The 22,404-nt window shown below is 44.8% G+C and overlaps 1 protein-coding gene across 2 annotated transcripts in view; it reads right to left on the bottom strand.

Moving 5' to 3' along the window:
• ZZEF1 (zinc finger ZZ-type and EF-hand domain containing 1) overlaps nt 1-22,404 on the bottom strand; it is a 73,182-nt gene that overhangs the window by 39,596 nt on the left and 11,182 nt on the right. For both annotated transcript variants that reach the window (XM_083587333.1, XM_083587334.1), the window contains exons 5-25: nt 21,065-21,264; nt 18,032-18,242; nt 16,837-16,953; nt 15,602-15,780; nt 14,538-14,636; nt 13,497-13,588; nt 13,266-13,414; nt 12,618-12,729; nt 12,110-12,325; nt 11,501-11,601; nt 9,096-9,265; nt 8,746-8,876; nt 8,176-8,246; nt 6,888-7,002; nt 5,095-5,254; nt 4,814-4,935; nt 4,580-4,702; nt 3,550-3,716; nt 3,216-3,297; nt 1,895-2,096; nt 1,089-1,237 (exon numbers count right to left, since the gene is read on the bottom strand). In XM_083587333.1, coding sequence (XP_083443459.1) covers nt 1,089-1,237; nt 1,895-2,096; nt 3,216-3,297; nt 3,550-3,716; nt 4,580-4,702; nt 4,814-4,935; nt 5,095-5,254; nt 6,888-7,002; nt 8,176-8,246; nt 8,746-8,876; nt 9,096-9,265; nt 11,501-11,601; nt 12,110-12,325; nt 12,618-12,729; nt 13,266-13,414; nt 13,497-13,588; nt 14,538-14,636; nt 15,602-15,780; nt 16,837-16,953; nt 18,032-18,242; nt 21,065-21,264 — 2,968 coding nt within the window. The remainder of the gene's footprint in view (nt 1-1,088; nt 1,238-1,894; nt 2,097-3,215; nt 3,298-3,549; nt 3,717-4,579; nt 4,703-4,813; nt 4,936-5,094; nt 5,255-6,887; nt 7,003-8,175; nt 8,247-8,745; nt 8,877-9,095; nt 9,266-11,500; nt 11,602-12,109; nt 12,326-12,617; nt 12,730-13,265; nt 13,415-13,496; nt 13,589-14,537; nt 14,637-15,601; nt 15,781-16,836; nt 16,954-18,031; nt 18,243-21,064; nt 21,265-22,404) is intronic.

A 22,404-nucleotide genomic window follows, 5' to 3' on the forward strand; every position in this document is an offset into this window, starting at 1 on the left:
TTTGTCACTGGAGACCCAGGGAGTCTCAGTGGCTTGAAGCACCTTTTACTAGCTGTACTCGGTACAACAGCTTTTACCATTCCTGCGCCAGGAGGGCTTGACCATGGCAGTTCAGGCACTGGTAGCTTCAAGACTGGATTCCTGCAAAGTACTCTGTTGTGCAGCTTCCCTTGTATGACCTGGAAACTGCAGTTGATGTAGAATGCTGCAGCAGAGTTGTTTATAGGAGCAAGACCCTGTCAGCATGCAACTCCTCAGCTCAGAGGTCTGTATTGGTTCCTGATTTCTTATTGGGCCGCGTTCGAGGTGTTACTATTGGTATATAAAGCCCTTAACGGCTTGGGACCACTTTACTCACACCATGTATGCTTAACCAATCACTTTGATCTGTGGAAGTGGCACTGTTAAAGGTGCCAAAACTCATTTCACAGTGGTGAGAAATCGATCTTTTATTGTGGCAACACCCACATTTCGGAACTCTCTGCCTATGGACATCAGGCAGGTGCCTTCACTGTACTCTTTTTGGTACCTGCTGAGAACATTTTAGTTTAGGCAAGCGTACCCAGACATGTAGATTGTTGATATGTTTTAATCTTTTTTTAAAAAAAAACACCAACCCTGTTAATTATAATTATTTCAGTATGTTTGATTTGTCTTTACTGTTAATGTTAATATTATTATTTGGTGCATACCACTTAGAGGTTTTATTATAAGCAAACGGGAAATAAATTGTTAAATAAATAGAATAAGATAAAAAAGGGGCAGGCTACTCAGGATGCCCTCCTCTACAGCTCCACTAAAATCTCCTGCAGTTACCACACAGCAGCCCAACAACCCTTGTGCCAGCAATAAACCTGCTTGGAGATCAAATGAAATATATCCTCATCATGTTTCTGCCCCATCCCATCCTTAGCCCTAGTCACTCTTCCACTGTGATCTCTGGTCATAGCTACCTGTGTTGGGGTAGCACCTGGAGGTGGTCATCTGACTACTGTACAATATCAGCTGAGGAAGCATTGAAGAGAAGCAGAAGGGCTGAAGTGCTCCATGCATTAGTGCGACTAGATTTAGGAAGTTGGCTGAAATACCTCTTTATCTTCCTGCGGCGTTTGGCTACGCTCTCTAGCTCCCAGCTTTTGCTCAGAACGCATCTGATGCCTGAAGACCGGCTTCCACAGAGGAGAGTTAAGAACGGACACCACTTTTGCAGGAGACAATTCTATTTCATTTCCTGCCTCTGGGGAAGGGGGAAAAAAGAGGCAGTGATATTAGAAAAGTAAAGGCTATATATGTGTTATATTATGCATCTTAAATTTCTAGCCCCGTAACCTTTAAATCAATGGAAAGTGAAAAGGAAATAAAATACAGAAGCCAGCCTTGTGGATTTTACAATATGATGTAGGCACCTTGGATGTAGGCACTCTTTCTAGGGCTCAAAATATGCATATAACGTTCTTGCTTTTGGTTGTTTTAGAGCACATGTTTTTAAAAGTCACCTTCAACTATTGGGGGAAGGGGAAAAACAGGGTACACACTTAATTTATTTTACTGTGTAGGTAGCCAGACGAAGGAAAGTAAAATTGGCTAAAGGGATTCAGTCAAAAGTCATCTAAACCTGGGGTTCCAATATCAAAGTTTCACATGCTACTCAGTGCGGTGGCTAGAGGAAGAAAAACTGTGAATTGCTCTGAGCTTTTTGAAGTTAAGAATGGTACGTACACAAACCTAATGAACAAATAAATCACCAGGAAAGCATTGGAAACTGAAGACAACTACGTTGCCTCAGTTTATAGCAAAGCAAACCCCACCGTCCCCTTCCTTACAACTCATAAAGGATCCTCGCCACAGCTCCACACCCTGAACACATTTCAAGTAATGCTTGAACTCAACGCACCTCGTTGGGATTTCAGCACCATGCTCTGAGAAGCCAGGCGCCCCATGAGCCTGGCCACGAGAAGGTGCAGGTCCAGGCCCCACGAAACTTCCACATCTGGCAAGCCATATGCAGTGACGGAGAATTTGTAGCCCCACTCGTTATTACTGCTGTCGGAGTGAAAGAGAAACTGCAGCCGAGGGCCAGCCTTAAAGGTCACTTTCTACAGAGCAACAAAACAGGTGAGGTTTTTGCCAAGTGTCACATGACAGGAAGTCACAGCAGGGATATGAATGATAACCCAACATTCCTCCATTGTGCTTGCAGCTCTTACACACACACACACACACACACACACAGCACACCTCCCCAGCCAAATGAAATGCACCGTCTTTTTATTAGGTGAAAGAAACCTTGGGAAGTTTTGACGGAAGGATGCAATGCAAAACTTCCTATCTGCAAAAAGCCTGGTAGTGTGTTCAATGCTAAGGAATGGATAGAGCAAATACCATCGGATAGTGAAACTTCAGTTCAGAAACCTGCGTAGCCCTGCCTCTCAGGAAAATGACACCGCCCAGCTGGAATGAAGGCTTTAACCCCATTCAAGCGATCTGAAATACGTTCTGAAAATTGTGAGTTCATACAAGTCTTCAGTACAGGGATGACCAACTTGCGACTCTCCTGACACTGGAGGACTACAGTTCCTATCATTCACTGAATGCTGGCGGGAGCTGATGGGAGTTGCAGTCCAGCAACATTTAGAGCAGTGGTGGTATCATAGCCAAGGGCGGGTGGTGGGATTGCCGGGGGGGGGGGGCGCTAAGAGGCAAAAAGGTGGCAGGATGGTGGTGCAGGTGCAAATGGCTATCAGTCTTTGAAAAGCTAGTTTCTCTGGCTCAAGTTCATCCATTTTGTTGACTTAATTAAACTAAATAGTTTGAATAAATGTGCAAGTACTTGTTACTCTGTTGAATTTGATTGTGTTATTATCTTCCTTAGTGTGTCATGCAAACCGATGTGGGGGTGGGTTGCACAAGGGATGAGTTTATGGAACCAAGTGGGGGTTGACAAAAAAAAAAAAAAGAATTTGGCAATTGCTGATCTAGTGGGTCACACATTGGCCACCCCTACTTTAGGAGTATGTTGTGAAGCAAGATTTAACGCTGTCCCCAAAAGGCAATGTTCTTCATTTATCTTAAATAACAAGGTATGTGGTTCTCCATAAAGAACCTCCCAGTGCAGTTGCAAGAAAAGCCAGGAACAAGTGGATGTGGTGCCACCGCGGTGGGTTTTTGCGTGACACAGAAGTCTTGCTCGCTCTCAGTATTTGGAAGCCACTCACCTTGGGCCACTTGTCTGTGCCAACTTTGGTATCGTAGCGAGTTTTTCCACCTTTGGCGTCAGTAAATTCCAGGTAATCGTACCTATGAAGATGTGTTTGTGCAGCATTAAAAGAACAGAATTTTCTAACTGGTGAGTTCTGGCAACCTTTGGGGGCCTAACTGGGACAGCTCAGATGCACAGCTAGGCACTGAAGAGACGTGCAGAATAATCCTGAAGGTGTGGCATTGAGGGGGCGCCCCTGCCTAGCTAGACCTTCCCAGGAATGCAATGGGGCCAAAAGAGAGGTGCTAACATGGAAGTCACACCCAAGATGAAAACTGCTGCAAGGTTACCTCCGCTCCGTTTCACATCTTTCGTCAAACTCCACCTCGAAGTAAGTTGCCCCCGGACAAAGGAAGACGGTGACGTCGTGGCAGTTGTTTTCGTAGTTATGTGGGGATTCTGCAGCCCATGTCCGCAGCACCACCGGCTGCTCCTGCTGCCAACTCTCCATGCCCACCTGGCACAAATAATAATAATGATAATAATAAACCATTATAAAAGGAGCCAAGGGTGGTTCAGCTCCCCAGATGCCAATCCAGGAAAAGGCAGTCCTGAATAACCAGGTGTCTGGTGCACATCTGGAAGCTTAATCCAGAGGTAAATGGACAACATGAAAACTGGTCTCTCTAAAGTGTTTTTGACATGGATGTTGGCTAGGATTTCAATAGCCTAGAAAGGAAGAACACTGAAAATAATGTGCATTTGCCTGTGGGGTGTAAGAAACTATGGACTTTGGCTACTGCAGAGGAAAATTACGCACATAAACTGAAGAGTTTCCTGGGGGAAGGAGGATCCAAAATATTACTATGCCATCTCGTGGGGTTTTATTTCTGAAGCTTCAGACTCAGGTGCTCAATATTCACTACCGACGCCGGCTTGGGAAATATGGATGTCTTGGTTTGTACTGGTGTGTTAGCACTTCCCTTTCTCATTGTTCATTGCGTGTTTGATTTGTATATGGCATGATCTAATACCCTACCTACTGCAGTTTGGGGCTGTTAATAATGTCAATTAAGAAACGAAAAGAAAAACACTGAACGATTGGATCCCTTGGTAGGACTAGGCAGGCCTACCTAGATGGGTATTTCTAAGCATGGTATCTGCATGCGCCAGGACTTGAAGGCCTCAGATTCTACAGCAGTGTTTGCATTACTCAAACTTGGGCCCCTTTGTCAACACCCATCTTTAACATGACTTAACAGAGGAAGAGTCAATTTTCATTCCATTCTTATCCTACTTTACACAGAAAACGCACTCGACGTGGTTAACAGCAGAGTTCATATTGTGCACGGAAAGCATCAGCACCTTTCCCGAGGCTACCTTATTTGGGCCATCGCCTGGCTCTGCAGACAGGTCATTCAGTAGCTTTGTCAAAATGCTGACATCCTGCAGGAGGGTACGATGTGGAATGTCTAAAGTGCAGAAGTCCTGCAGGAAGGTCATCTGGGGAAGGACAAAAGGTGCCCTGTTAGAATTACAGGGTTGTGGGTTTTTTTTAATATATCAAGAAACACCCACCCACAGCTGTCGTAAGTATCCCATAAGTTCACTCACCAGCTGGCGGGCTACCATGGAAAAGACAGAGTTGCTCAGTTTTTCCACTACTGTTCTCCCACTGTGTTGGGACAGGAGCGACTCCAAAATTGTCCTGACGCTCCGCAGGAACTGCTGCACATCTAGACAGGAAAGAACAAAAGATCGCTTGCTAAACGATGCAGAGTAGCCTTCCCCAACGTGTTGCTCTCAAGGTGTTTTGAAGCACAATTCCCATCAGCGCGTTTGGGATTTTTAACAGAAAAGGTAAGTTAAGAGGCCGCTCCTGGTCGGATACTTACATTTTGTAAGGATTTCTACGGCAAGGCTCTTGGGTGCTGCATCATTGCCCTTAAGTTGCAAGTAGCACCAGGAAAGGAGGCTGCCCTGGACAGACCAGAATAAGGACGAGAGCACAGGACCCGTGTCTTGCTGGGCAACGCCCATCATCAACATTTCGCACTGCGGAATGCAAAAAGTTTCATGTTGTCAGAAATGCTGGCCTTAAGTGACTTAAAACAGGGTGGTTAAGCTTTTGCAGACTGGGCAGCCTTTTGGGGGGCCATACGTCAGTGGTGGGTAAGAGCAACCCACACCATTTTTACCTTTGCACAGTAGGCTGGTTTACACACACACACCTCTCTCTTTCCTCGATGCTCTCTATCCTCCATTCAGGCAAACAAGAGGCATTCTCAGAGTTCAAAGACATATTTCAGCCAGTAACAAACACTCAAGGCGGGTGGCGGGCCTTGGGAAGTGTCCCAAAGGCTAGATAGGGAGGCTTGATGACCAGGGATGGGAGAGAAGATGGCTGCATTTTGGTCCCCGGGTCCAAGGTTTCCCACTTCCCTAACACACTGTTTTAATTACCCTGCTTTTCTATTATTTGTTTAGGTGTTTGCCTGTTGGTTTTTGGATTTCTTTTCTTTTAAGACTTGGGCTTGCCCAAACTGTTGTAAACTGGGGACGAGGGTGTTCAGCAAACTGCCCTGGTAGCTGTTATGGCTGGGGAAAGGCAGTTTATAAAGAAAAAGAACAGCAGTGATGTACAGTGGTACCTCGGGTTAAGTACTTAATTCGTTCCGGAGGTCTGTTCTTAACCTGAAACTGTTCTTAACCTGAAGCACCACTTTAGCTAATGGGGCCTCCTGCTGCCGCCACACCGCCGGAGCATGATTTCTGTTCTCATCCTGAAGCAAAGTTCTTAACCTGAAGCACTATTTCTGGGTTAGCGGAGTCTGTAACCTGAAGCGTATGTAACCTGAAGTGTATGTAACCCGATTTACCACTGTATTGCCATAATAGGTAGAAACCAAAAGGAAGACACTGGATATGGCAAGGTGGGGGGGAGATAAGAAAAATAATAAATTAACAGGTGAGGAATGATCTTAATAAAACATTAACAGCTGTTTAGGCAGTAAGTGTCAAGGTGCAGCTAATGCAAAGCCACCTATTTACAGACTTAAGAAGTTACCCAATAACTTGGGTAAATAGTTGAAATAGATGAATAGATGAAATAGTAAATAGATGAAATAGCGAAAGAATGTTGCCTCAGGAGAGTGAGGAAAATTCTCAGGGATGATTCACACCCTGGCTGGCACTTTCTTGATCTCCTGCCCTCAGACAGAAGATATAGAAGCATGATTAGTTGCACCAACAGGGCAAAGAACAGCTTCTCTCCGTGGGCTGTTAGGCTGCTGAATGAAAAGGTAACAACAGGGCAACTGACTTTCGGGTTTGGTGGTGTGTGTGTGTCAGTAAACGAGGGGAATTAAGACTAGGAGAGCTGAGTGGGGGGTGCTCGTGTAATCTCACCGTATACAAGTTGTACAAGTGACAATAAAGTATTTCAATTCAATACTAAATTGATCCATCTCACTCAGTACTGTCAACAATGACTAGCAAGGGAGATTCCCAACTCTGCCTGGAGATGCTGGGGAATGAATCAGTGACATTCTGCATGCAAAGCAGGTGCTCTACCGCTCAGCTACGACCCTTGCCTGTAATTTATCCAGTCCTGAGGACTTTGCTGATAAATAAAAGGTTAGCCGTTCCACATGCAAGAACTACCCCAAAGACCAACTGGAAGCACCACCTCTCTCGATGTCACTGCCAGGAGCGTTTCTGTCACCAAAAGCACTTTATCCACATCAACATCTGCAGAAGGTCCTTTGTCTGGCAACAAGAGGAGCCCACCTGGATCCTGGTCACTGTCAAAGAACAGACATTTTCACAGCATGGCTCTTAAAGGCACCCCAGACGCAACCATTCCAGACTGCAGAATCCATCCGCTTCAATATCCCAACCTTCAAGCAGAGCAAATGTCATCTCCCTAACCCACACTCCTTATGGTTGCAGATATCGGGGTCGTACCCAGCTAACTTCTCCTCACTACAGATCCACAGCAATTAGCGCCCCTTAATTTAACTGCTTCCACTCTCCTTCTTTAGAAAGAAAACTGGAACATTACATTATTAGTAAAACCAACTTGTTTCTCCAGAAACTACTCAAGGAAACAGATCTTTAAAATGGACACCGCTTACATTGTTTGATTATTCATTTGTTAAATTAGTATCCCACCTTTTTTCAAAGAAGCTCAAGGGGGTGTACATGGTTCTTCCACTCATTTAATCCCAACAACAACCTTGTGAGGTAGGCTAGGCTGAGAGGCAGGGAATGTCCTCCAAGGTCACACCCAGAGAGCTTCATGGCCAGGTGGGGGACTTGAACCTGGGTCTCTCAGGTCATATAATCTGACACCCTAACCAGTGGAATTTGAAATTTCAAAATAAAATACAACTATTGGGGGCGGGGGTATTCAGAGTTGATGTACTAAAATAAGTAAATTCACTTCAGTTACTTAACCGCTGATTTCAGTTAGCCTCCTCTGAGTATGATACTGGATATCACCCAGTCTCTTTTTTCCCTATCCTGCAACTATTAAGCTGGTTTTCTTAAAATCAAATAACTGTTGTCTAATATGAGTACAGCGCTACCTTGGTTCTTGAACTTAATCCATTCCGGGAGTCCGAAACTGTTCAAAAACCAAGGCACAGCTTCTGATTGGCTGCAGGAGCTTCCTGCACTCAAGCAGAAGCCGTGTCAGATGTTCAGCTTCCAAAAAGCGTTCGCAAACCAGAACACTTACTTCCGGGTTTGCAGTGTTCGGGAGCCGAATTGTTCAACCACTAAGGCATTCGGGAACCAAGGTACCACCGTATTGGCAAAATTTTCAATTTCTCCCATGCCATTTGTTCTCAATTCTAAGGCCTTTTTTTGTGTATTACTTTACAATCATCTCTGAAGCGGTGATTGATTCTAAAGACCTCAGTGGGACTTACTCCCAGGTAAGCGTGTATCAGATTGCAGCCAAAGTTGCTTACCTGAAATATGCACAGAGGGATTTGAAAGTAAGATGGACAGATGCCTTGTGTTCCTGCTCTGTTATATTTTTCTGGAAAAAAGAAAAAGCTTGATTTAAAAAAAAAAAAGCTCACACATTTCCCCCTCATGTAAAATATGTTAAGGGTGGGGTAAGGTTTGTGGCAGCATGACATTTTGATAGCCTGTATCAGAAAGTGATCGGAGAGTTTGACGTAAACTGAGAAGACATGAGTTCAAATGCTAACCAGCCACGATGCTCTCCAAGGCTGCATTTCTATATCCACAACATTGAAACAAGTGCCACTAAACTCTGCAGGACTTACTTCTTAGCAGATTATGCAGATGTCAAGAGTTCTGAATGACAGTGCTGCACTCTGGGCCTAACCCACCTCACAAGATTGTTGTGTGGATATAAAGTAACGGGGAGGTGATGTACTAAGATCCTTGCAGGGTGGGGAGGATAAAAATGTAGTCAGCTTGCTAGAGGTGGCCCACAGGGGTTTTGCAGAGAGAAAGCAAAAGCTAAGGGTCTGTACTAAGATACTAAGATTTCTATGTCCACAACATACCAACATTGCAAAAAGCTGCTCCCGCCGGGTGTGTCTGTGGGGGAAAAAGATGGCTGCTCCGTTCAGCAATGTGTTATTCACTTCCTGCTTCAAGGTCTTCAGTGATGGGGACTCACTGTCGCTGTCTACAACTGCTCGTAAAAAAATGCAAAGAGAGATTTCTGTTTAACTGAGAGCAACCTGAATCTCATTTCCTTACCTGCATTCCTAAGCTTTTGCATGAAATTCCAATGCCACCCGGCAATTTACAGTGGCTGGGCTCTACCACCAGGCTATGCTACCCCCCCCTTTATTAATGGAAAAGATGGGTTTTAAGGCAACGGGGTGGTGGGTTGAAGTGAGGAGATCACCTTCACACAGATGCTTGTAGAGTTCCTCTGCTGCTTCTGCGCTGTCAGACGTTTTGCTCTGAGCAGCTTCCTGAGTCTTTGCAGCTTTGTTATCCGATGTGAGCACTGAAAAGCAGCTCTGGAGAAGCCGCAGCAACATGGCTTGTGCATCAATGCACTCTTCTCTTGAGCTAGGGTGGGAGGAAAGGTCACAACCCTGATGTAGTAAAAATCCATTCATAACCCCGTGTGCAACACTGTCATGAACGACCAATTGGAGGCAAGCAAAATAATGTGATTCTCATCCCATCCTGAGTGGGTTTCAATGCAGGAGCAAGATAGGTAGAAGCAAGCTCTACACTAAACTTCGCCAACCGGGCTGGGGTGGACGTGTCTCAGATGTTTTGAACAACTCCCATCAGCCCCCAGACAGCAAAGTTACGGCTTGCACTCTCCCTAGCCCTCCAAATGTCTGTGGACAGCTTCCCCCAAGAGCCCATCAAGATGTTTAAAGCTGAATAAATGCCTCCATATTGCATTGCTAAGAGAGTCAAATGCCTCCAGAGGGTGCTATCACTAAATCCATTGATGGAAGAAGACTACCAAAAGGCTCCTCACCTGCACTCAATACATAGAGTCCTAGAACTGCAAAGTTGGAAGGGACCCCAAGGGCCATCTAGTCCAAGCCTCTGCTATGCAGGAGCCACACCTAACAAGTGACCATCCAACCTCTGCTTGATCCTGACTTGTTTTTAGGAGGTAATTTACCGTATTTTTCGCTCTATAACACGCACCCGACCATAACACGCACATAGTTTTTAGAGGAGGAAAACAAGAAAAAAAATATTCTAAACGAAACAGTGGATGTATGATTTTTGTGGTTCATGCTGTGGCCACAGACATGTGATCTGACGGTGAGTTTGGGGTAGCCCAATGCAAAAATCCTGAGGATCCATGTGGATCCATGCTTTGTAACCACGTTTTTGCACCACTGCGGCCCCAGCCAACAGTGGGTGCGTGATTTTTTTGGTGCAAGCTGTAGCCATGGACATGCTATGTGATCTGACGGTGAATTTGGGGTGATCCAGTGCAAAAATCCTGAGAATCCATGTGGATCTGTGCTTTGTAACCAGGCTCTCTGTCCCTCTCTTCTCCCCACTCAGTGGCTCTTCTCCCGCTTTGCTGTTTCAAAGCGACCCACGGAGGAGGGAAGGAAGGGGAACCATGGATCCTCTGCTCACGACTGCAGCAGGTCCCCCGCCATCCGTAGGCATTCGCTCCATAACATGCACAGACATTTCCCCTTACTTTCTAGGAGGAAAAAAGTGAGTGTTATGGAGCAAAAAATACGGTAATTATTGTCTGATTTCATACCAAAGCTATATATATTTGATGTTAGCCGCCCTGAGCCCAGTCTCCGCCGGGGAGGTTTATTTATTTTTATTTATTTATTTAAAAACCTCCAAGGACAGAGAGTGCTCCACCTTCTGTCGAGCAGCTCTTACTGTCAAGGAAGTTCCTTCCAGCTCCACAATTCTACGATTCTATGAAAGTTCCTCCAAATGTTTAGTTGGAATCCCCCTCCTTGTCATTCGAATCCATTGGTTCGGGTCTTCTCCTCTGGAGCAGGAGAAAACAAGCTTGCCCCATCTTCCATGTGAAAGCCTCTCAGGTATTTAAAGATGGCTCTCACATCATCTATCAAGTCCCCAATTCTCCAGGCTAAACAACCCCCTCAACTGTTCCACATAAGGCCAAATTTTCAGACCCTTTATCATCTTGGTCTTCCTGCCTCTGCACACACTCCAGCTGCGGTGCCCAGAACTGGCCAGTTTCCGTAAGACTCATATCAGTACGTGTGTACAGTGTAAACTACAGTACATACCAGGCTTCTATTTAAAAGCAGCATTGAGTCTGTTGGTAACTTATTACTCTCTATTACTCTGTTCCTTCACCATAACTAGCACCATGCCTGCTAGCTTCTATATGGATGCATCTGGTGAGACCTAATGCTAAGCACCAGGGCCTGGAATAATGAGTTTGGTTGTACAAGCCCCACAGGCCGACAATGACCGAAGCTTCTGCCCATCACCAATACACGCCACAGCATCAAAGACTCAGCATTCAACCAGCTTCCTTTACCGTATTTTTCGCTCTATAAGACGCACCAGACCATAAGACACACCTAGTTTTTGGAGGAGGAAAACAAGAAAAAAAAATTCTGAATCTCAGAAGCCAAAACAGCAAGAGGGATCGCTGTGCAGCAAAAGCAGCAATCCCACTTGCTGTTCTGGCTTCTGAGATAGCTGCGCAGTCTGCATTCGCTCACACATTTCCCCTTACTTTTTAGGAGGGAAAAAGTGAGTCTTATAGAGCAAAAAATACGGTACTTTCAACTAGTTGTAAATGATGGGAGAGGGACTTACTTTTGGTGAAGTTTACTATAGAAATTCCAGAAAAGCTTTAAATCCAGGCCCGCAAAATCGAGGTATGACCTGTAACGCAGACCGCTTGCCTTCTTCTGAACCTAGAAATAAAATAATTATTTTTTTTTAAGCTGGAAAAAGAAATAAATTCATGGAGGATAAGGAACAACGATGTGAATTTCCTCCCAAAAAAATCTGCACTGGAAAGCTTTCTTGGGGGGGGGGGAAGCAGGATAATTTTCAGTTTGCATCAGATATCTTTCTGATGCCTTAAAGATCCCCAATTTCGGGATGCAAACAAGCACAAGTGCAACTTGGAGCGACTGCTGCGGCCAGCATCTCAAGCCTAATTTCAGAGGGAGGGAATAGAAATTTGAAGGTCTGGGGGGGAAATTGGCAATGCTTTCAGAGGAGATTCCCAAATGTTCTCCATGTTTTTGTAGCTTTTCACATATCTGATGGGGGAAGGAGACTGCTTGCAGGCATCATGGCAGACATCTATATGAGCACTGCTGGCTACGCTTGCCCTAGAGAATAACCTAATTTAGCCTTTAGAATACGGTCCAGCCTATGGAGAGAAGAGGCAGCAGCAGGCAGCGTAAAACCTACCAAATCCTGTGCAAGCTGCTGGATGAAGCACAGAGTCTTCAGCAGGAGTGTCATCCCACAAACGACGTCACCGCTGGGCTTGCCGCACTCCAGGCAGCACTTGCTTCTGTTGGGCTCTGAAGACATGGACCGGAGGTAGCCGAAGACGCTCAAGCCTTGCACCCCGAGCCTCTCGGCTTTGTCTTGCCTTGTGCACAAGAACTTCACCATCAGATACTGAAAACGGGGAAGGGACATCATGACCAAATCATTCTTTTTTAAAATTAAAAGTGCCAACCCTGGCGACTATGCACCTTGTGTCCAAAGTTGAAAGATACAAAAGTTGGGACTGCAAGATGAATGTAGACAGCTGCCATTATGCAGACATACTGTCATGTGCTCACTTCACCCCCTGCCCACCAGAAGACTAGCCATGAGGGAGTGCGGCCTGTGAGGGCTGGAAAAGGTTCCCCCAGACACACACCCCTGCTATATGGTCATGACTGGAGGAACTGGGCTGAAGTTTTACCTTGGAAATTCTGCACTGCTGCATTTTGACTTCCATTTCATCCCATTCCTCTTCCATTTCAAACCAGCCAACGGGATCCTCCTCTCCCAGTTCGTCTCGTGGAGTGCTGCTCCTACAAGTGTTTAATTTGACTTTTTTTACATATATATATACAGTGGTACCTTGGTTTTCAAATGTCATCCATTCCAGAAGACCGTTCGACTTCCGAAACGTTCGAAAACCAAAAACTCAATACAAAAGCCTCAAAACACACAGAAAACTCAAACAGGAAGCCAGCTCGGAGGTTCAACTTCCAAGGCGCATTCGAAAACGGAGGCATCTACTTCCTGGTTTTTGGCAATTGAGTTCTGAAACGTTCATCAACAGAGACATTCGGAAACCGAGGTACCACTGTGTGTGTGTGTAACAAAATTGAATTAAATTAATTTGTAATAATTTGGAAAATTTATAATAAGAATTTAAAAAGAAACAGGCCACTGGAGTTGTGGGTTCGGATCCTGAGCATTATCAAGCCAAAGAAAGCTGTTGCGGTTTGAGTTTCAAGGTTGGTTAATAGACCAATATCGGAGTATACACAGAAAAATTCAGGTTCAACCATTTGCACCGTCAGTCAAAAGAATCAGGTGGCAGCTGATAGGTTGTATTTACCTGGCTTTTAAGAAGTGCCGGAAATCTTCTAGCTTCCATCTGTCATAGCTCTCGAATCTCTTGAAGTGCTCCTCTGCGTGAAATTTCTCTGAAGCGGAGTTGTAAGCAAACACCAACCCACACCGGGCCCCAATCGCTCCCCTCCGCACCTAGGAGAATAATGAAGCTCTAACCATGTACAGAGAAAGCAATTTCATTCATGCCCGGAAAGCTGAACAGAAGCACCCTTACCTTTATTCTGATTTGTGTGACCTGAAAGGCTGATTCAGTTCCGGTCGAAAGAATGACACTGGCCTGTCTCTTTCCAGTCTCAGTAAGGAAACCTTTGAACAAAACAAGAAGACTTGAAATTTATGGAGAATGTTCCGGATGGTGCATTTTTGGGCTCTGGATTGGGCCAACCAGGGGAGGAGGCCTAACCCTGATGCACTGTTTGGTTACAACAAGGCATGTGTCTGGAAGCACCTTTCTGCCCAACCATCCCCCTGCCAGAAGTAGAGGTGGTCTATCCCCGTTGATACCTGTCTCTACCAATTCATCATGTCACACGCTGGATGAAGGTTTTCAAACAGGCTCACAGAACCTGCATGTACCTGCTTCACTATCCAACTGAGGATTTTAAGTGAGCTCCCGGTTTTATCCCTCAATGCCCAGGTAGTACCCATGCCTTTGCCCAGTGTGTCAGTTGGACACATTTCAGGAGGGGCCACATCTGGTCATGATTACACAGGCCCCAATTACACTGAGACTGGATTATTTCCACTCATTCAAACTCCAGGGTGAGATTGCTTACTGGGCCCAGGGATTTGCAGCAGGTGATTTCTCTTTTCTACTTGCTGCAATGACCTCCGGCTTATTTCCAGGCTCAATTAATGCCTCAAATGGTATGGGATGCCTAAAAAGGAACAGGTCCTACCACAAGCCTGTCTGTTCTCACGAGACGCCCTGTTGTAAATCCCGTCGCCATCAGGAATTCAACTGGCAAATGACTTGCTATAAGAGATTTCTATATTCTTGCACCTAGAGTGTAAAACATTTTGCCCTGCTCCCCCCTTCAGCCGCTGTGCATCTGCTTTTCTGCCCAATTCCCTGCTGCCAGGCTGCTTTATACTATCTGTTATCTCCTGCTATGTGTAAGTTAGTTTTAAATTGTTACTGTCTAATTTCTTAGGTAAGCTACCTTCCATACCTCTCTTTGAGGAAGAAAGGGAAGATGCAAAAGGCAAGATAAAATGTTAGAAATATGCGATTGGGATCAATGCGAGCCCTTACCATCCCCTGTCCATGGCTCTATAAGGAGATTTTCAGGACCTGATTTGTCTTCCTTTCCTTTGACATCACAGGCCTGCAGCGTCAGCCTCAGGGGAGTTCCTGGAGATGGCAACAGACAAGTCTGTCAACAACACAGAGAAGCAGCCCACTCATGGCATCCCCTATACTTTTCAATTTGAGGATGGGATTAGGAAACATAGTGCTCCTCTGTGAATTTACAGTTTAAAGAAGGAACACACTAATAAACCCCACAAAGGTGATTCTTTTAAAACACAAAATCTTCACCGTGTTTCAGTTCAAGGATGCTAACATTCCCAGTTTCTGGTTTTCTTAGCTTCAAAGAAAAGCAGAGGACAACTGCTAGAAGTTTGAAACGGTTACCAAACCTGTATCTACCGAAGCCTAAGAACCTAAGAAGGGTCTGCTGGATCAGGTCAATGGTCCAACATCCTGTTCTCACAGTGGCCAAATAGCTACGTATAGGAAACCTGCAAGCTGGACCAGAACACAAGAGCCCTCTCCCCTCCTGGGGCTTCCAGCAGTCAATATTCAGAAGCACTACTGCTTCCAACATATGAAGTGGAAAATAGCTGACATAGCTAGTGGTTATAGGCAGCCTTATTCTTCATGAATTTGTCCAATTCTCTCTGAAAGTCATCCAAATTGGTGGCCATCTCTGCCTCTTGTGGAAGGGAGTTTCTGAGTTTAGCTATGTGCTGTGTGAAGAAGTACCTTCTTTTACCTGTCTTGAATTTACAGTGGTACCTCGGGTTACATACGCTTCAGGTTACAGACTCTGCTAACACACAAATAGTACCTCGGGTTAGGAACTTTGCTTCAGAATGAGAACAGAAATCATGCTTTGGTGGCGCAGCAGCAGCGGGAGGCCCCATTAGCTAAAGTGGTGCTTCAGGTTAAGAACAGTTTCAGGTTAAGAACGGAGCTCCAGAACGAATAAAGTACATAACCAGAGGTACCATTGTATAACCTTTCTGTAACAACTTTTTCAATGCCATGCATAGGTTTAGAAACAACTATATGAACATTCCCCAGCCATTATTTACCGTATTTGTACAGCAAGTTTTGCCTGACTGTGGCCATGGAGACGATGAGTGAGGCAGCCTTGTAAGGCGTTTCCAGGTGGTCGGCGATCGTGCAAAGCGAACTCAGCACTTTGGCAATGCTGCCCCTGGCCAGGGAAAATGCCAGCAGGGTAAGCTCTACTTCTGGGGAGGCACAACGACTGGGAAGAAATGGAAGGAAAACAGGGATTAGACAAGTAGCCTTGGGCTATTGTTTTCGAACCACCACGACATGCTGTAATGCAGGATATGGAGGAAGCACAAGCTACATAAGGAGACTGGAGGAAAAATTCCCAGACAACTCGGAATTGTATTAGCTTCTAAAACGTTTCCCCTTAGTCCTGTGCCTTCTTGTCTGAACTAAAAAGCTGCAGTTTCCATTGCGTCACAACACAGTGGGGGAAACTAGACCATAGGAGTTAATATGGCCCTTCAAGCCTCGCCATCTGGCCCTTGGGACTCTCTCCAGGTCATGCCCACCGCACCTCCCACCCCACAGTGATTTTGCCTGGCTAGAAAGTGTGTTTGAATTGTGACAATGCCTCTTGCTTGTAAGGATGAAGGATGGAGAGAGGTGTGTCAGTGTGTGTAGAAACCAGCCTACAGAAGTAAAATTTAAATTTGTTGCTTTTCACTCTTTTGCTTTTAGTCCTGCCCACCAGGGGGATGTGGCCCCCAGAAGGCAATGCGGCCCTCAGGCTGGCCAAAGTTCCTCATCCAAAGTTCCTCTAGTCTAGGGATTTAACACGGACTTGATTTCTGTTGAAGCATGAGCTTGGCAGCTATACGTGACAAGGGGCTGCCATGCAGACAAGTGAGTGGAGAGGCCACGGCTAAAATTTGCATGGGTTGCTCCACCCACTTTTGCCTCTAACCCCGCCCACCACTAGCATGCAAGCTTCCAGAAGGAATGAGGCTGAAGAATGGATATTTGCTCCCGGTGTAACACTTATTTGCGGTATTACAGTGGTACCTCAGGTTACAGATGCTTCAGATTACAGACACTTCAGGTTACAGACTCCGCTAACCCAGAAATAGTACCTCGGTTTAAGAACTTTGCTTCAGGATGAGAACAGAAATTGCGCGGCGGCAGCGGAAGGCCCCATTAACTAAAGTGGTACCTCAGGTTAAGAACAGTTTCAGGTTAAGAACGGACCTCCAGAACGAATTAAGTTCTTAACCAGAGGTACCACTGCAAAGCTCTATTATGACTGTACCTGGTAATTCCCAGAAGAAAACTGTCCACTTCTTCCAAAACATTGGGAGATAGGAAGCTTGAGAAGTCTATGGAGCCTGGTGATAAAGAAAGCGGGGGCATGTGCTGCAGGGCCTTCCTGGAGGAAGAAAAAGGAAGAGAGCATCCCATCAGAAACAATGGCAAGGAGGAAGTGCTGCTGGAAGTCCAGTGTGGACAAGGCTGCAACACAGCACATCATGGAGAACAAGATGCCAACGTGAGCAGCCCAGCTACACCTCTACATGGTTCAGTTACATGTTACACTTTTAAAGCAATGGCCCTCTGTTGTTATGGGCTCTTGGATAGAGGAAAAGCAATGCAGAATTCTAAACATATAAATAAAATCAATGACTATGCCTTAATAGTCCTGCCCTTGTCAGAGCTTTGCCTGTGGAAAATCCAGAAGGCTCCCTCCCTCCTCTCCCAGACAGAGACAGAAAAATGGAAGGGACAGGGAAAAACTTTTACAATGCACTTTGCAGCGAAGAATAGCTCCCAAAGCAGCGTACAATTAAAATCCACACATAGGTGTGTGCTCTCTGTGTGTATATGTTTGTGTGAAGTATTCTGGTCTCATCCTAAGGTAGCCAGCAGCCTTTTACCCTACTCCAAGGGAGAACAGTGGGAAAGCAGCACATCACACCCTTTGCTCCTGAGACTAAAGGGAAATGGGAGTGGGGGCGGGGAGGATATGTACCTAGTTTTACAACAACTTTTAAGCTGCTGTTTCTAAAGCCGTGCATAAGAGACTCTTACACACAAAATTACAACAAAATGGAGGGGTTAATTTTTTTTTTTAAAGTAACAAAACCCATCCCCCCCCCAAAGGCAGAAACACAAACTATCAGTTGTATCCAATGCTAGTCCAACTCAGAGTAGACCCACTGAAAATAATGAACATGACTAACTTGGGTCCATCCATTCAAATTAAGTCTACTCTGAGTTAAACATAGTTGGATACAACCCTGTAACGTGAAAGGTTGATTTGGTGTGTCCTCCCCCCCCCCTCCACCCTTGTTCTTGTGAATGCAGTAGTTTAGCTGTTTTTAATTCTGAATTTTAAAATTTTAGTAACCCACCCTGGCCAGATATAAGCACTGGTGTACACTCATAAGAAGGAAAAATGCAGATGGTAACGTAGCTAAGCAGAAAAAGGAAGAAGAACAACAACTCACTGAGTATTTTGCAGGATGGCATGAACAATCGCAGGGTTGGTGTCCATGGACGCCGTGATCAGAGAGGTCAAAAGGGACCAGTACCAGATCGCTGAAGCATCGCAGACCGAGACACCTCCCTTCTTCACTCTTTGGTAGCCGATAGCCCTGAGCCCGTGGATTCTGGTGTCACACCCATCACTAAGGCAGCGCTTGATATTTATCTGTACATCTGTCAAAAGCATCAAACAAATAATTTCTTCCAGCCATGGGCCAATTTTATTTTTTGTTTTTAATGAAGTTCTATAGCTCAAAGTGAAGCTGCTGATTGTCCAATAACGTTTAAGAACAGCTAACATCACAAAACATGCTATAGGTGTATAGCAGGCATAGGCAAACATGGCCCTCCAGATGTTTTGAGACTACAACTCCCATGATCCCTAGCTAACAGGACCAGTGGTCAGAGATGATGGGAACTGTAGTCCCAAAACATCTGGAGGGCCGAGTTTGCCTATGCCTGGTGTAGCGGAACATCCTTCGCTGTACATTACCACCCGAACCCCTTTGAGTTATATTCCAAAAGCATTCTCTCCTGCAGCCTAGAACATGACTGCTTATTCAGAGTACAATACCATGAATCAATAAACTCCTAGGTCTAGGCAATCGGTAGATTCTACAAGCTATTAAAGGAAAATATGAAGTGAGGGGAAGAAGGCTCATCATGGAGGATGTTGCTGCCAAACCAAGTTTATTTACTGGGGAGTGGAGAACGACACAAATGAGCTTCCTATGCCAGGCCTGAAAAATTCCTGCACCTTCTTTCGGGTTCTCCAGAGCAGGGCAGCTGTAAACCAAGCATAGCCAACTGCCAAGCCACAAAAATGAAGGCGGACCTAGTGGCAGGCAAGCTTAAATTATTGGCTGGGGATCATATCCCAGACTCAGAGTCAAAACAGACACGTGGTTATGCATAATTTGAGATTTCAACAAGGTCTAGCACTTCCAGATATTTTAAATATGATTTGGCATCTCTTTATTACATATACAGCAGAAGCATTATTTTCAAAACAACCCTCATCACGTGCTTGGCAAATCTGGAACTATATGTGAAGATCAGTTAACACAAATACTCTTTCTTCTACGTGAAGGCAATTTTTATTCTCATTTTTTCTTTCATGACTTTGTTACTTAACCCATATGTATCAGTACTTACTCTATGTGCCTATCTGGATATTTCCCCCCCCCCCATCTGTTGTTGTCTTGGTTTTATATACATTATAAAATAAAATAAAAATTATTTACAAAAAAACAGACAGACATGTGGGGAATCCTTATGTCTAAATCCCCCCCACCAAGAGGTCATATTTTTTATTTTACCCTAGTCTTCATCTAATGCATCAAACCAGTGTATCTTTTAACTACAGTGGTACCTCGGTTCTAGAACGTCTCCGTTGTCAAATGTTTCAGAACCTAAAAGTAAATGCTTCCATTTTTCAAAGTCGAACAGCCTCCGCTGCGTGTTTTTTTATTTTCTCAATTGCATTTGCAGCCAACCCTTTGCACCTCGGTTTTCAAACGTTTCAGAACTCGAATGGTCTTCCGGAATGGATTGCGTTTGAGAACCGAGGTTTCCTTTCTTCCTGAAACATCCCTTTATAATGCCTGGTGGGGGTGCTTTCACCTAGGAAACTTAACTGCAAAGTTGCTAGGGCACTTCTCTCTCTACTCTCTCCATTTTCCTCCCCGCCCCCTGCCCTACTGCACAATGCTGGCATGTAATTATCCACGTTATCCTGGAACTTCAAAAGTCCGTGGATCAGGCCACATTTCTTTTCTTTTTTCTTCTCCCCCCTTCTGACAAAAAGGCACAAACTTCTGTATTAGGGAGTCCCACGAATATCCAGAAGCCGCTCCCATTTTTAGGTGGCCCCATTTCTCTCCCAAACTCTCTCCCAAAATGGTAGCCAGTGTGGTGTAGTGGTTTTGAGTGCTGCACTAGGACCTGGGAGAGACAAGGCTTCAAATTGCCATCTGGCTATGCAGCTCACTGGGCGATCTTGGGCCAGTCACTGCCTCTTTGCCCAGCCTACCTCACAGGGTCGTTGTGAGAATAAAATGGGGGAAGGGGAATGCACGCCACCTTGATCTCCTTCAAGGAGAGGTGGGATATAAATGTAATAAATCAATGTGTGATCTGTATATATGAGGGTAGTTCTGGGAACAGAATAAGCCACAGTCCCAGGCAGACAAGACTTCTCTGAGAATTGCAACATTTCCCTTAATGCTGGTCTTTTTGTACGGGTTATAGGCCCCCAAGATTACTTCAACAGAAATTAATTAGCTTTAAAAACAACAACGCTCCAATTCCCTGAGCAGGTCAGAATTCCAGATTCAATTCTAGATAATGAACAAACCTACAATCACACAAACCACAATAATTGGGGGGGGCTGTCCAATGTCCGAGTGAACCACTGGTATCTTGCTGAGGTGCATTGTGCATTAAGCCAACCATGACATTCACGGGTTTGCATGGAAATGAGGATAATACAGACACCGAACCTTGCCTGAAGAGTGATATTCACAAGACATCCGATTTCAGTGGTTTCCATTCACATTTCTAGTGGCACAGTTATAACGTTATACACACTTGGGGTATTAAAATCTGTCAATCTGAACTCCAGCACTCTTTTAAATAAGTTTTCTAGCTGAACTCCAGAATCTGCACTCAGATTCAAAGGCTTGGCCCCAGAACACATGAAAACTGTCTCTGAGCATGGGCATCCACAAGTATTGAGAGCTCAACATCTAGGGATGCAGGCAAGTGTCTATGTGGGGTTTCTTGTCTGTTTGGTGGGCTGATTGTGAGTCGCTTTGGGTTAACCTGGACGAGATAAAGCGACTTTGGACTGACCTGGGTAACCCAAACTTCCCATCCCTAAGGAACTGCTTCCCCACCCCCCTTTTACCTTTCAAGCCAGTCAGTTAAAATATATTTTGTTTTATTAAAAAAAGAGAGAGAGAGAAGAAACACCAATTGTATTGTTATTGACTCACACATCTGACTAATGTTAGCGTTTTCCAACAATGTCACATATCCGGTAACATTGCTGGGAATGTGAACATCGCGGACCTCCTGGAGATTGCTGGCCGTCCTTCCAACAGCTACCGTAACCTGCTGCGGCATGTAACTCTGGTCGTTGGCTGCGACTGCAATCGAGAGGTGCCTCAGAATGACGTCTGGTTTCATCTTTAAACTGGAAGGCAAAGAGATTTCATTGGGAATGTGGGGTGTGAGAACAGGAGATTTTGCGGCGCCCAACTGAGCTTGCCGGACTTGCACTTATTCAGTAAAGAACACATTTAAAAAAAGATGTCAGGCTTATGTATCTACTGGGCCATACATATTGTGCCAGTCCATGATAAAGATCAAACTCAAGGCAGCTTACAATTAAAAAAGAAATCATGAGAGAATTAAAGGCAAAGGCTTGCATCCAGCATTAGTCATGCCTATTAGGTTTTCTGGGCAGAACTTCACCCAAATCACCCTAAACCTAGTAATAAAACAAGCAGCACATTAAAAACTTTATCAACAGTTAAAATCCCAAGCAAGTTGACACTGGCTGTTCATCTATTATCAGGCCAGGATCACGTCTTAATTTATAAAGCCCTGAGCAACTTCGGCCCAGGGTACTTCAGGAACTGCCAGAAGCTTAATATCCCAGGTTGGTCACTGAGATCACCTGCATGACGGTCGCTGGTCATTCCCCAAGTTGGCAAGGTTCATTTGAGACAACAAGGAACCAAGCCTTTTGTGTAATCTGCCCAGCTCTGTGGAACCCTCTGTCACTAAAGATACAGCAGACACCATCTGTTTCAACTTTTAAATGCCTGCTGAAAACTTTTTTATTCCTTCAAGCTTATGCAGGCAATTAAGAATACATCTTTCCACAACAGTTATCTGATTTTAACTTTTTAATATGCTTTTTATTGTATGGTTTCATATGTACTTGTTGTGAAACACTTTGATATTTTCTTTATGTATTAGCGGTACAGAAATATTGTTATAAGTAAACAGGGGGAAGAATCATAGGAAAACATAGTGGTAGAAAAACCTCCTGCACAAAGTTTTTCACATCACTGTTGTTTATCCATGCCGTGAGCCTAGTGGGAGCAATACTAGCTTTTGACAGTTAAGGTATTTTGTTTTATGGGACCCACCCCTTCTGTTCAAGAGAAGCTTCTGTTTTGGTTGAAATGATTTTACTTGGTTTTGTAACCATATGTTTATATAGCTGTAACCCATCCTGGGGACCTTATGGTGAAGGGCAGCTAAGGAATTTTATGAGTAAATGAAACAAACCACAGTTCCTGGGCTCAGAATTAAGTCCAAGCCA

The sequence above is a fragment of the Podarcis filfolensis genome (genome assembly GCF_964270895.1).
Source record: "Podarcis filfolensis genome assembly, chromosome: 15".
NCBI lineage: Eukaryota > Metazoa > Chordata > Lepidosauria > Squamata > Lacertidae > Podarcis > Podarcis filfolensis.